Source organism: Mycetomoellerius zeteki, unplaced genomic scaffold (genome assembly GCF_001594055.1).
Source record: "Mycetomoellerius zeteki isolate Tzet28-1 unplaced genomic scaffold, Tzet1.0 scaffold98, whole genome shotgun sequence".
Lineage (NCBI taxonomy): Eukaryota > Metazoa > Arthropoda > Insecta > Hymenoptera > Formicidae > Mycetomoellerius > Mycetomoellerius zeteki.
In genome coordinates, this window is record NW_017258021.1 from 1,714,496 (window position 1) to 1,727,958 (window position 13,463).

Sequence of the window (13,463 nt, forward strand, 5' to 3'; positions counted from 1 at the left end):
ATGGCTCGATCGGAAGAATACCGGTGCTCTCTCCGATTTTATATCTTTTCCCACGTAGTACAACTACATATATGGTCTCACTCTTCGAAAATTATCAAATAAAAATATCCCTTCGTATTATTTTTTATAAAGAAAGTTTTATTGTCATTCTTGATCAGGAAACGCAAACTATTTTTATTCGACCATTGTATAGAAGTGGAAATGGGAGTGTTAGTTACATATCGAATTAATTCGTGAAAATTTTACTGCGAGACCACCTACGAAATTCTCCACGTTAATATTTAAGGGACACGGGAAAAAGGGATTCAGCCTCTCCCGTGAGAATTCTGGACGGTACTTTGCACCGCCGCGCCGGAACGTATCTCAGGAAATATATGGGTCTCGTGTAGACCATCTCGGACGAGCGGTTGCCGAGGGTAGCTGGGACGCGAGAAGGGACTTGATAGCGTAGGCCTGTCGGAAAACTGTGCCTACGTGTTCCGACATGGTGTAGGCTGGTGTAGGACGTCCACGAGACATTCGATCCTACTACGCGCGGGATAGTAAAGCTTTCAAAATAAATATTTAACACAGGAAAAACAATTTTGCGAGCGGACAATATACATTACGTATTTGCGATTAAATTCCGCCAACAGTAAATCCTGATAAATTCAATTAGACCTTCCACTGAAGAAAGAAGCTTAAGGTAAGTGAATATTTCATTAATTTTCGTCGTGCAAATGCGATTAAATTAACAATACGGAATCGATAACAGGATGAGACATTAATTAATATGAGATTCATATATAAAAATTTAGATATCGATGTAATTGATATTTTAACACTTTATCATTTCATCTATATTTGACGTATAAAATTCACAAGATCTCGTCATTCATTTGTGAGTAACGCTTTTATCCGTTAAAAAATAATTTTATTGAATATTTAAGACATTAAAGAAGTAATATAAATTCTGTTAAAAAATATAATGAATATTAATTTTATTAAATTTATTAAACTCAATATGCCGAAATCAGCTTGGTAATCAAAGTATCAATTGATTTTATAATATCAAATTTTTGGAAAATTAAAATGAAAAAGTGTATAACAACTTGTGAATAACATTTCGCTCTTCAAATATCAAACGTAATTATTTATCGTATATTTCTAATGTTTTTAATACATTGCAAATATTTTCTTAATGTGCATTGATGCAGATGGCATATTGTGGAAAAAAACAGCAGGATTTTGGTATTTCGTTCCTCTAATATTAATTTAGCTGATTAAATATTTAATGTTTTTCTCAAATTAATGATTAATGTGACTCACCTCCCACTTTTTCTTAAGACCTTCAAGTGTAAACAGCATGGATTTTGTGGTTTTGACGCCACATCTCGAAAATCCCGATAATCTCGAACTACCAACCATTTCTGTAAAGACGTATGAATAAACTAAATTGTGAAAATGTAGACAGATGTAATTTATTAAAAATACTCGCGAACACAACATTACAAAAAGTTGATCGACATGTATTGGTATTATCGTGTTAAATCTAATTCGGTCTTTAATATTGTTATTGAGAACAGAGCGTACATAATTTTCGATTACGTAATCATCATCCGATTAAATATTTGCTTTCAATCGCGTGTGCCAAGCGTCTTTATACCGGAAAAAATAAACGATTTGTCTATTGCACACGTGTTCTGTGATATAAAATGATGAAAAGAAGAAATATAATCCTTTGCTTACCCGCGGAACTGTTTGGATTATAAGTTACACTTGCAACGACGTAGCGGAAAACAAATTTCGATAAATTGATATCTATAAACAGAAATGTATACAAAACGCTGACAAAATGTGCCTTGTCAGAGAAATTGCGTATTCCTCGTTTGTTAATCGTGTCTCTTCTGTCGAGAAGTTGCATCCTTAAACTCGCACGTGTTCGCAGCGCACATGTGTAAAATTTTCACGTTTATGACAAACTATCGTATCACTGACACTTAATTAATTGTTTAACCATTCCGTACACGTGCCCATTTTTTTTCTAATCATTTATCTTATAGATTTTTCAAATATTTTGTTATCATCGAAATTCAACGTATAAAAAAGAAACAATACAACCGAACTCGTTTCATGTAATACTTTCTCAAAACATATATAAGTAGAGTGTTCTTAAATTTTTCTGATTTTTTTTTTAAATTAGAATACAGAGAATGATAAAAATTAATTATTATATTCTTATTATCATATCCTTTTATTATTATAATTTATTATTGGAATGAGTAAGTGGATTCAAATGAACTTATGCATGAAAATTTATTAGAATTTTATATTAGTATATTTATTAGTATATATATATACTAATAAGCATAGCATATAAAGTATTTCTTTAGTACGCAAAATGCATAAATTCATTTTGTGTGCTATAGTTATAATTATCAACTTTTTCGCAATATAGATATTTCCAATGTATGCCATGTTTATAATATAATAAAGTTTTTATACAACAGTAATATTTTTATAATTAACTTCAAAATTATATGACAAAGTATTATGGAAACAAAAAATACATTTAAATAAAAAATTATGAGAAATTGTTCCTTTTTAGGCGAATTCAACAAAGGATTGGTTTTTGTTGAAATATGTTATTGCAACTTGGGTATTCATGAACGAAACGTAGGTATATATATGTCCGTAATAATTCTAATCTAAAACGGAAAAAAAAAACAGTACGTGCTGCATGCATTTCGAGCGTCGTTTATTGGTCGACTCGCCGATATTTATTCGAATCGAAGTACAATCCATAAATAACGACCCGAATACCTGGCATAGATTTATAAAAAAAACGTCACAAGAATTTTCTCTCGCGAATATTAACGGGAATAAACCACACTACGGAAAGCGTCTATTTCCGCAGCCGATCATACAGAGGATCGATCGCATTTTCTCTCGTACGAGAAAGAAAAATCTCGCATTTTAAAACGCATAGAATTAACAGTTACATCTGGATTTTGTAAATGTGAAGGAGTCTGCGAATGACGACGACAACGACGACGGCGAGGAAAATTATTCAGGGGTGGACGAGGACAAAAACAGATGTCGCGACGGAGAAGAGCTATTAAAATATGTAAGAACAACGAGAACGTGACTACGGCGTGCACATGTGCAGTTTGCTCTCCTCAGGAATTTTTTTTCCCTTCAAACGTATTAACGTTACGTATTCATTCTATCAACTACCACGTTCCATTAAATTAAAAAAAAAAGTGCTATTCTAAAATTATATTAAATCTTTCAGAATTTTAATTCACTCAAGATGATTGCTACCCTTTTCAAGTTAAATTTGAACATCTGTACAAATGAAATGAATTAAATTTGTATTTAAAAAAATATCCTCAACGAGATATTATTTTCCTTTTCATAACCGAAAGTTAAACAAAACACATCAACGCACATTGCGAATTTATGCCGTTCCATCAACTTTCATTAAATTAAAAAGAATTAAAACGTTACTGTTCTCAAATTTTATTAAATATTAAAAACAGTTCTTCAAATTTAATCAAAATAATTGCTATTGTTTTTGTAAAACCATGTAAAATTATTAGGTATCTCAAATGCGTAAAGGTTTAATGTATCTCGAGAAAATGGAATTCATTAAATTTCGATTAAAAAAGATATCCTTGACGTTAATTATTTTCCTTTTCACAATCTGAAGCTTTCAATGCACGTTATACACGAAAGTCCGCGTTTGCAGAATCTGCGAAATATAACATAAAATACAATAACATAATAACAAAACAATAACATTTCAAGATTTTACGCAAATGTTTTGTTATTACAGAGTTCAAAAAAAGTCACCTTTTTCTCTTTGATATATAATATAAGCAGGGTTGGTAGTGGTAAGTTAAAAAGATAAAAGTTAAGTTAAAGAGTTAATTAATTTTGATTTAACTTAGTTACATTTTAGACTCTTAACTTTTTAATTTAATTTAGTTACATTTTATCGGTAACTGTTAACTTTTAATTTGATTTTTTTGAAGTCAATCCTCAGACACAATGCGAGAGGATAATGAGTATATAACTTAGTAATTTTATATTGTATAATCGTTACTTGTGAACAAAAATAACTAGATTCTTTAATGAATATGCTGTGAGAAAAGAAAAATACGAAAAATTATGTAAAATGGTTACTTTTCTTTTTTCTTTTTTCTTGGTTGTTCGGACCAAATTTAACTTTTAATTTTTCAATTACTTTTTTTATTAACTTAACTTTTAATTCAATTAATTTCATTATGGATTAACTTGTATTTTAATTAAGTTAAATTTTCAAGGCTGTTAACTTTAACTTAGTTAAAAAAAAAGTTAACTTACCCAACCTTGAATATAAGTGCTATATAATAATCCCGAAGATTTTTTTGCGCCGAACACGATGGCGTCATCAAAATTTGCATGTGTAACACGTCAGGATTTTGAGTAAATTGGAGTGAAAGGAGCCAAAAATGGCTTTTTTATAGCCCATTTTATCCCAATATACAATACTAAAAATCCCGACGTATTATGCAAATTCTATCAACAGCATCATATTCAATGTGAAAAAATCTTCGATCGGAGTGTGTGTGTTCTATGACACTTAAAAGAATTTATGTTCAGGCTCTCATTTACTTACCACTGTCTCAAATTGTGATGTTATCAAAAGCGAAAATATACAACAGAAATTCTTGCAAAATGTAGATAATAATATGGAGACGTTTTTCAATAAAACAACACAATTAAATAATTGACTGCAGACTTGGTAAAATATACTGAAAACTCATTTTGATTCATTAATTAATAAATTACTGTACATACATCTGGAAATGAATTATGCATAACCAAAAACGAAATAAGCTATGTTCACAATTATGACAAAAACTATTAAATTAATAACATACAAAAATAAATAAGATTTAATATATCTTCCTGAAATCTTTTATAAATATATTCTATAATATATTTATGTTCAATGTATTTTAGTAAGGTAATTTTTTAATATAATTTTTTAATGTAATTTATGAATGTGACACTCGCAATTACTTTTTGCGACGACTCCTATTGCCTTTGTTTTTGTAATTTACTTTTTTATTCTATAATATATTTTATAAATATATTCTATCGATTGCAAATGTTTCACAAATATTTTTATTTAAATAATGAGTTTATTTTTTATTACTGCACTAGGTTTTGCAGAATTTTCCGTTTTTGCCAATTATCAAAATCAAACATACATATACGTGTTTCATTCTCTAAAATAGTACAAAGAGTGTATTTTATCTATTAGAATATTTTAAAAACCGATTATTTACAAGAATTTTTGTTATATTTATTTTCTTGCTTCTGACGTCACATTCTAAGATAATAAGTGAGTAAATAAGAGTTAAATCGCGTTAAACATAAATATTTATTGCTTCAAAGATACATTAACACACAATCAAGCTACACAAGTAATCTAATGCGTAATGACACATAATTAAGTGCGACCTCAAATTGATACGGATTATCCGTCTAACTAGGAAATCTTAACGACGAACCAATTATACAGGCTATTATATACAATACAATTAATTAACCGGAGTATATGACTACAGTTTTAAGGCCCAGTTCCACAACTCACAGTTAACTCTTAATCGAGGTTCACTTTCCAATTTTAGAGATGAGAAACAGGTTGAATCTCGGTTAAGAGTTAACCGTGAGAGTTGTGAAACTGGGCCCTAGTCGCCAAATGTTGCGCGAATGTCAGAAACCGAAAACAAAAACGCGTGTTCGACGATCTGACGTAATTAAATTCGAGCGTAAATCCTTTTAAGACGATTCGTATAGAGGTGGAGATCTCCCATCCGCGTGACGGGAGTAATAGGGGTCATCGCGGCGACGCGACGTATAACAGTGTTGAGTATACACGTGTGTGCGAATACGCACGTAACCGTATCTCTCACGTGGCTTCGCCTCCTCGCGGATGCGTCATCGATAACTATGATAAGAGCAGATAAGAGTTGCTGTCATGTGCGAGCATTTGAGTGACAACGTCAACTCGGTTGGAATCTTTGGCACTCGCGGTGAACTCTTGGCACGTGGAGTCACGGTGGAGTTGTGGCTGATCCGCTGATCGCAGCGACGGTTGCTGTGGTGGTGGTGGTGGTGATGATGATGCTGGCGATGATGGTGGCGGTCGTGGTCGCGGTGGTATGAGTACTTGATTTCGGGAAATTAATATCGCGCGACGTTAGGAGGAGGGAGAGACGTCACCGAAGAGAAACCGAACGAGGCCGGGGAGAAGGTGAAAGTGAACCTCTGTCCGCGGCCGTGGCGGCGGATGGTGCATAACCTAAAAATAAAATATCTCTCTCTCTTTCTCTCCTACTCGCTCGCTCGTCACGTCTACGTCCGTCCGCTGCAGTGCGTGGTCGCGCGCGCAGTAACGTCTTGCGTATCGCCCGTGGACCGTGGACCGTCGTGCGCGGCCCGCCGTAAGTAACCCTGTCGCGAAATCGCCCCGTCGTGGTATTCGGAGTGCCAGCTCGTCGTACCCGCGTACACCCGCATCTGTCACACACCGCTCCCGGGACACGTTCGCGTCGACATGACCGCGCCGAGACGGCCGCGGAGGTGCTCGCTGGGGGACGAATGACTTCGCGGAAAGGCCGCCGGCAACGTATGGAGAATATGGACACCACGGGCAACGAATCGGTGGGGGAACAGGCCGTTCCCGACAGCACAGTGCCGCGGAAGTCCTGGTCCGAGCTCCGCTCCGTCGTCGGCGATCTCAGGAGGAAACTGTCGGGGGTATCGGCTGGATCTGTACCGAGTTCCATAACTTTCCGATCGCTCCCAGACGGCCGGTGAGGAAAACACGCTCGTTTGCGTCGACACAATATCTTTGAGTTCACTCATTATCCGCTCAAAAGATTAACGATGCTCCGCTCCCCTTTTGCAGGACTAGAATCTATTTCCTTAGCACACCAAGTAATGGTTGGGAGACTACTCTTCTGTATGTGGATATTGCACACGCAGATCATGCCAATGGCTACCGATTACATTGGCAACCTGTCATAGAAGCGAATTTCCAGAGGTAAACACCACTACGGAGTGTCTTAGTAATGTCATTGCTGAAGTGAATCATTCAATATATTGTATAAGATGTATATTGTTTATTAACTCTCCAAGAGCATTTAGATTAATTATACGATGATTTTAGCGTATCAAGTGGGAACAGATTGTCGAAGGAAGAACAATTGTTGTGGGAAAGGAAGAGACTTGCTACGTGGGGTATAACTAGTTACGAGATCCACGCGGAGAGTGGAAAATTAGTCTTTCCAGCTGCCAGCAGCCTTTACCAATGTGTGGATACTGGATTTATGGTAATACCCGTGTGTTGTTGTGAATTAATGAAAGAAAGTATTTAATCTATATGTTTTTCCATCAGCCTGGACCTCTTTTTCCATCCGAAATCAGGATGTCGACGACCGGTGCGAAACTATGTCCTCAGATCTGTCCTTGGAATAACGCTTTGATCGCTCACACATGTTCGGGAGATCTGTATCTGTCTCACAGTATTACAGGTTCTTCAGTTCGGTTAACTCATGCTAGAAAAGGAGGCAGGAGTCTCGTGGATGATCCACTCACCGCCGGCACTCCTTCCTACGTTATGCAGGAGGAATTTACAAGGTTTAATCATTTGCTGTTAAATTCACATACTTATAACATAATATACATATAAAAACGCAAAAATTAAGGTATCTGTTCTATCTATAGGTATATTGGCTACTGGTGGCAGCCAAAGTCCATGTTTGATGGAATCTATAGGATAGTATATGAAGAAGTGGATGAGAGCGATGTTAAGATATATTGCTTCCCCTCGTCAAATTCGGATGAAGTAGATGAATTTAGATTTCCTAGAGCCGGTATGCCCAATGCTAGGAGTAACTTGAAAATGGTGCAGTTCCGTCTAACAGAATCATTACATATTGTCGATATCGAAATATTGGAGCTCCAGTATCCTCTTCACATTATGTTCCCATGGATGGAATATATGGTACGAGTCGGATGGACTCCGGATGCTCAATAGTAAGTTCGAGGAGAAACTCAAATATACAAAATCTTTTATTAATGTATTAGTACGGATCAATAATGTTACTTTGTTCATGTAGCGTCTGGGTGCAACTACTAGACAGAAAACAACAAAAACTCGAGTTAGTCTTATTGTCGATAGACAACTTTTGTGAACCACCGCCTAACACGTATAATACGGAAAATCATTTCACACCCACATCAGCAAGCGTTCAAGTGATATACTCTGAGCAGAGCCCGATTTGGATCAACGTGAACGATCTATTATACTTCTTAAAGTCCGACGACGCAAACGAAGTCAAATTTATCTGGGGGAGCGAAGAATCCGAGTTTCGACATTTGTATCTTATAACATCCAGTATAGCAGGTTTGTGACAATCCATTTCAATAGTAATATCATTGCTCGACGCATTTTTTTTACATACGTTTTAAATATAGGCTTAAGTAATGGAGTGGAAGAACCTTTGGATAGAATGGACAGTATATTTCTTCGGCCACGTATTACTTCCAAGATAGCTCTGACGCAGGGTGATTATGAAGTGCTAGGGAAGAAAATATGGGTCGACGAGGTTAATTCCATCGTCTATTTCTGTGGATTACGGGAAGGACCACTGGAGCAACACGTTTACGCGGTTTCGCTGCGACGGCCATTAGAAATACGGCTACTGACGCGGCCTGGCTACAGTTACAACAGTGTATATTTTAACAAAGAATGTACAATGCTCGTTACTGTTTATAGTTCCATTAAAACGCTGCCTACTTGTCAAGTACGTTCCTCGTAAAATACTTATATGCCTAATGATATTAGTTTTACACGATTAGTAACTTGTTTCGTCTTCAATTTTGCAGGTATTTAAAATATCACAAACCGATTGGACAGTGGAGAGCATATCGCTCACACCCGTAGGCTATCTCCTAGAACCATCGGCGCCCGAATCCGAGCTGTTTGCGCCGGAGATCTTCACGCATCAAATCAAATCGGGGGATACGGTCTACTCGATGATATTTAAACCTCATAATTTCCAACCTGGGGTCAAATATCCTACGATATTGAATGTTTACGGAGGACCCGAAGTACAACTTGTATCAAACACATTTAAAGTAAGTATTCTCCTTTAAAAACATATATACCGCTCAAAAATTTAGAATATCTCTAAATTTTGAAAAGAAAGTTTAATTAACTTTATTAATTTAAGTAAGAGAAATCCTATTATTAGTCAAAGGTGGTGCTTAAATATTTCAGTATGAATTTATATACATATCCAATTCTATAAACTGCGTGCCAAAATCTTTTTCAATCTTGAAACGCAAGTAATATCACATATTAAATTGACAAGTAATTTAATAATATTGATGCTATAATAAACTTCTTATAAGAATATTAATTTGATATTAATAAGAATTTAAAAAATTGCGAATAATTTATTGCGAAAAATATGCTCTCAGCCGTGATTCGAATCTGGCATCATCTCTCGCATTCCGTGCAAATATCTTTCTAATTCGACTACCAAGACTTTGGCAATATTTGAATATGTATACAAATTCACACTGAAATATTTAAGCACTAAAATCCGCTTTGATCGAAAATAGGATTTCTCTTACTTATGCCCATTTCTACCAATGCAGTTTAATTTTATGCTTAAATTCTAAGCAGAATCGTAAAGCTCGTAACATATTTCTGTAAGATTTGTAAAAATTTTTAAGTCCTTATACCTTTATACAATATTTTTGCAGATAGCTTCTTACTAGCCATAAAATTTGCAAGAAATCATAGATATTTACGAATAATCGTACGTCTTACGATACATACGCATAAAATTAGAATACTAGTCATAAGTTCTTATATACAAGTTTTACGAGAACACATTACGAGTCTTACGATTCTGCTTAGAATTGACTCATTAATCTCGGTTCAACTAATTCCTTATCTTTTTCTAGTTTTAAGAATAAAAAAAATGAAGAGTAAATTGAACCGAGATTAAAGTTAATCTACATTGGCAGAAACGGGCATTAATTAGATTTATTCTCATCGATTCAATTTTATGATTGTTTATATCTAACATTGTAAATGTACGAAGTAGTTTATATTGTTTTAATCATAAATTTTATTCCAATAGTGGACATATTCTAAAATAAAAATTAATATTTTTAATAACATAATTATATCTGTAAAAAATCATGTTTTTATTTAACAATTATAGAATGCTCTAAACTTTTGCACAGGAGTGTAGACGGTAGTTTAGACGATAGTTTGAATGGAATGTGCCTCACATAAAGTAAAAAATTTATGAATAACTTATGAAAAAGTACTTTATACTTACGAAGTAAAAAGACTTATTAATTATTTAATCCTCTGCAGGGTTTAAGACATTTACGAATGCACATGTTAGCTGCTCAAGGCTATTGCGTAGTTTTAATAGACTCCCGCGGGTCGCAGCATAGAGGTCTTGTATTCGAGAGTCATTTGCGACGTAGGATGGGAACAGTAGAGCTGAACGATCAAGTCGAGGTATTGAGATGGCTGGCAGAGACTACCGGATACATAGATCTAAATCGAGTAGCTCTTCATGGTTGGTCTTATGGTGGATACTTAAGTCTAATGGGTTTGATACAGTATCCTGATGTATTCAAGGTGCGCATAAATTAATGTTTATTGCATATTTTCTTAAAACTTAGAGTTAAAAAAATGTTCTCATCGCAATTCGCAGCTAGCCATTGCTGGTGCTCCAGTTACCTCGTGGAACTTTTACGATACCGGATATACTGAGCGTTATATGGACTTGCCACAGAACAATTCTCAAGGTTACATGGCCGGATCGGTCTTGACATATGTAAACAAGTTTCCTGACGAAGAGAATCGTTTGTTGATTATTCACGGTCTCATAGACGAGAATGTACATTTCTACCACACTAGCCAATTGATTAATGCCCTTGTGAAAATTGGTAAACCGTATCAATTGCAAGTTTACCCTAACGAGAGGCATAGTCTGAGAAGCTTAGATGCCAGCAAACATTATGAAACGACCCTATTATCCTTCTTACAGAATCATTTATGAATTGACGTTTTGTTTCCTTTTATTTTAATTTCTTTTCTTGTATTGTTAAATAATTCGTTAATAATCGTTCCTCCAAGTAAGAATTTGTGAGTTTAAGTAACTGCCATTATAATTTATGTACACACTTAAACATAAAACTCAAAAGGAAGAAATATCTTCAGAGGTGACAAAATATGTGAACTAGTTTCCATATAAAAGTGTGCCTCTATAGGGTTTTTAAGATAGTATTACATTTTTTTTATGTAAAATATCTGCAACAGCACAGTGTGAATATATTGTCATTAATTATCAAGGACGAACTTCTAGCAAGGAATTTATAACATATAACTTTCAAAAAAGTATATATATTGAATACATGAATTTTCAACGCTGCTGTCAAGATGCCACAAAACGCGCAATAAGTTCGAGGTTTTCTTAATCAGCTATTGTCAAAGCTTAGGATCGTGATAATATCGGTTAACTGTGACTGTTTTCTAAGAGAATAGACAATACTCAATTTACTGACAATAGTTAATCAGGAAGACTAACTCCAGTCCAGAAGCGTTTCTGTTTCGCAATATGATATTGAACTGTTAGACATTAATATACCAACTGTGACTATGTACATATATGGTACGTGACCTCGACACATGTATCCCTTTTATCTTTCTACGAAATGAAAATCCGCGTTTCAGCGAGAAAAGTATTTGCGTTTTTCAGTGTTATGAAATAATCGTATATCCGATGGATAATTATTTGTCAATAAATAAATTCATTATTTTATATTTTTTATAATTATTACTGTAAGCAGTAAATTGTAACTAATGTTATACGCAGTAATCATGTTATCTAAAACAAGAAATCATAAAAACTCGATAGAATGTTCGAAAACTAGTGAAAAAGACACAACTATTTATGAGAATTAAATTAGAATTTAATTGAATTTATTTGTATCAAATTTCAGCCAGATATAAACTTAATTTGATCTACGTTTAGTACCTTACTGTTTAGTTTTACGATTCAAGAATTTATAGAGATAACGTAGTCTCTTGTCCAATTCTTTCCACTTAGTGGGTCTCGCAACTGGAAATATACCTTTTGCCCACATTTTTCTCTTCCGTATTAAAACCTGAAATTCGTTGCCGCTGACACCTCTCAACCATGAGGGTACGTTGTAGAGAATTTTCGTGGGATGTAAGTTATCCGAGCCCAATATGTCAATATAGTCGTTCTGACCAAACAGTGCCTTCTTTTCGGACCAAGCGTCCGTTGGTCGATAAATCGGCATCGGGAGTCGTCTAGTGCTGTCCGTACGTGGTAGAACGCCCTTCATATCTATAGGATCTTTGTATCCGTATCGCCGTATCAAGGGACCTTTTGCTATTTTATCAGCATAATAGCGAAACCGTACCGGTGTCATCTGTGGCGTCCATGTGCTTATGACAGCGCGAACAGAATTCACGACCCAAGACATGGATTCTGGAAAGAAAATGAGATACATATCGAAAAAGAATGTATATAAATACACATATGTTTAATAAGATCTTAAATTCATAACTAGTCTTCTTTATGATATGATAGATTTTTATTAGTATTGATATTGAATGTTATATAATGTAAATTTAATATCAAGCCATCAAGACTTGTACACATCCTATTATGTATAGAATAAATATATAATAGAAATATATAATAAATAATATTATATATAATATAAATATATATATATACATATATGTATACACATACATGTATTGTCTAACAAACAATCCGTCATACAATTTGTTTTATAAGAAAAAAATGTGCATTTTATTCCAATGTATACGTGACATAACCTGATTTTTCGCGACAAGTTTCTTTACGTGGTGCAGACAATATGCTTAAGGAATTACAGATTATTAATTAAATGTTAATAAAAATTACCTTTTTTCAAATGCCACGTGCGTTAGAACTGTAAATTGTGATTTATGTAAACATCCGCTCGTATAATCTCCGTAACTCTCTAACCTAAATAAAAAAGTTGGGTTATGTATTAAGTATTAGCTGTTTAAAGCGCACGCGCAGTTAAACGCATTTGCGCGCGCACCTAATTCTATCCTACTTCGTTTCTTTTAATCCTTTTCTTAAATCTTTAGTAAGAACGTATATATATATATATTAATTTATAATAACGTTTTTTTCTTTATTGTACTTTTCTATCTTTCATCTTTTTCTCTTCAATCTTTATTATATCAATCTTTTCATTTCAAATATAATATGAAAAATAGACATATATGATACCTAATTTTATAACCTATGTATAATTATAAGTCCATAATGTATAAAAATATTTAAATTATATATATATAC

General features: G+C 34.2%; 3 protein-coding genes across 4 annotated transcripts in view; 1 reads left to right on the forward strand and 2 right to left on the reverse strand.

Annotated features, from left to right (window-relative positions):
* LOC108730879 (uncharacterized) overlaps positions 1-1,947 on the reverse strand; it is a 60,779-nt gene extending 58,832 nt beyond the window's left edge. For both annotated transcript variants that reach the window (XM_018460823.1, XM_018460821.1), the window contains exons 1-2: positions 1,732-1,947; positions 1,309-1,410 (exon numbers count right to left, since the gene is read on the reverse strand). In XM_018460823.1, the coding sequence (XP_018316325.1) occupies positions 1,309-1,407 (99 nt within the window). In that variant the 5' untranslated portion in view covers positions 1,408-1,410; positions 1,732-1,947. The remainder of the gene's footprint in view (positions 1-1,308; positions 1,411-1,731) is intronic.
* A 4,033-nt stretch (positions 1,948-5,980) lies between these two features.
* On the forward strand, positions 5,981-11,274 carry LOC108730870 (dipeptidyl peptidase 9). The gene is made up of 10 exons (XM_018460810.1): positions 5,981-6,851; positions 6,947-7,081; positions 7,208-7,370; positions 7,436-7,677; positions 7,765-8,076; positions 8,160-8,446; positions 8,518-8,846; positions 8,929-9,180; positions 10,439-10,711; positions 10,788-11,274. Exons 1-10 carry the CDS (start codon positions 6,637-6,639, stop codon positions 11,133-11,135), a joined length of 2,556 nt encoding a protein of 851 aa, XP_018316312.1. The 5' UTR covers positions 5,981-6,636; the 3' UTR covers positions 11,136-11,274.
* mRpL51 (mitochondrial ribosomal protein L51) lies at positions 11,175-13,155 on the reverse strand. Its single transcript, XM_018460826.1, has 2 exons — positions 13,038-13,155; positions 11,175-12,593 (listed from the first exon to the last, which is right to left on the reverse strand). The coding sequence occupies exon 2, from the start codon at positions 12,586-12,588 to the stop codon at positions 12,115-12,117; it is 474 nt and encodes a 157-aa protein (XP_018316328.1). The 5' UTR covers positions 12,589-12,593; positions 13,038-13,155; the 3' UTR covers positions 11,175-12,114.
* Positions 13,156-13,463: the final 308 nt, after the last annotated feature.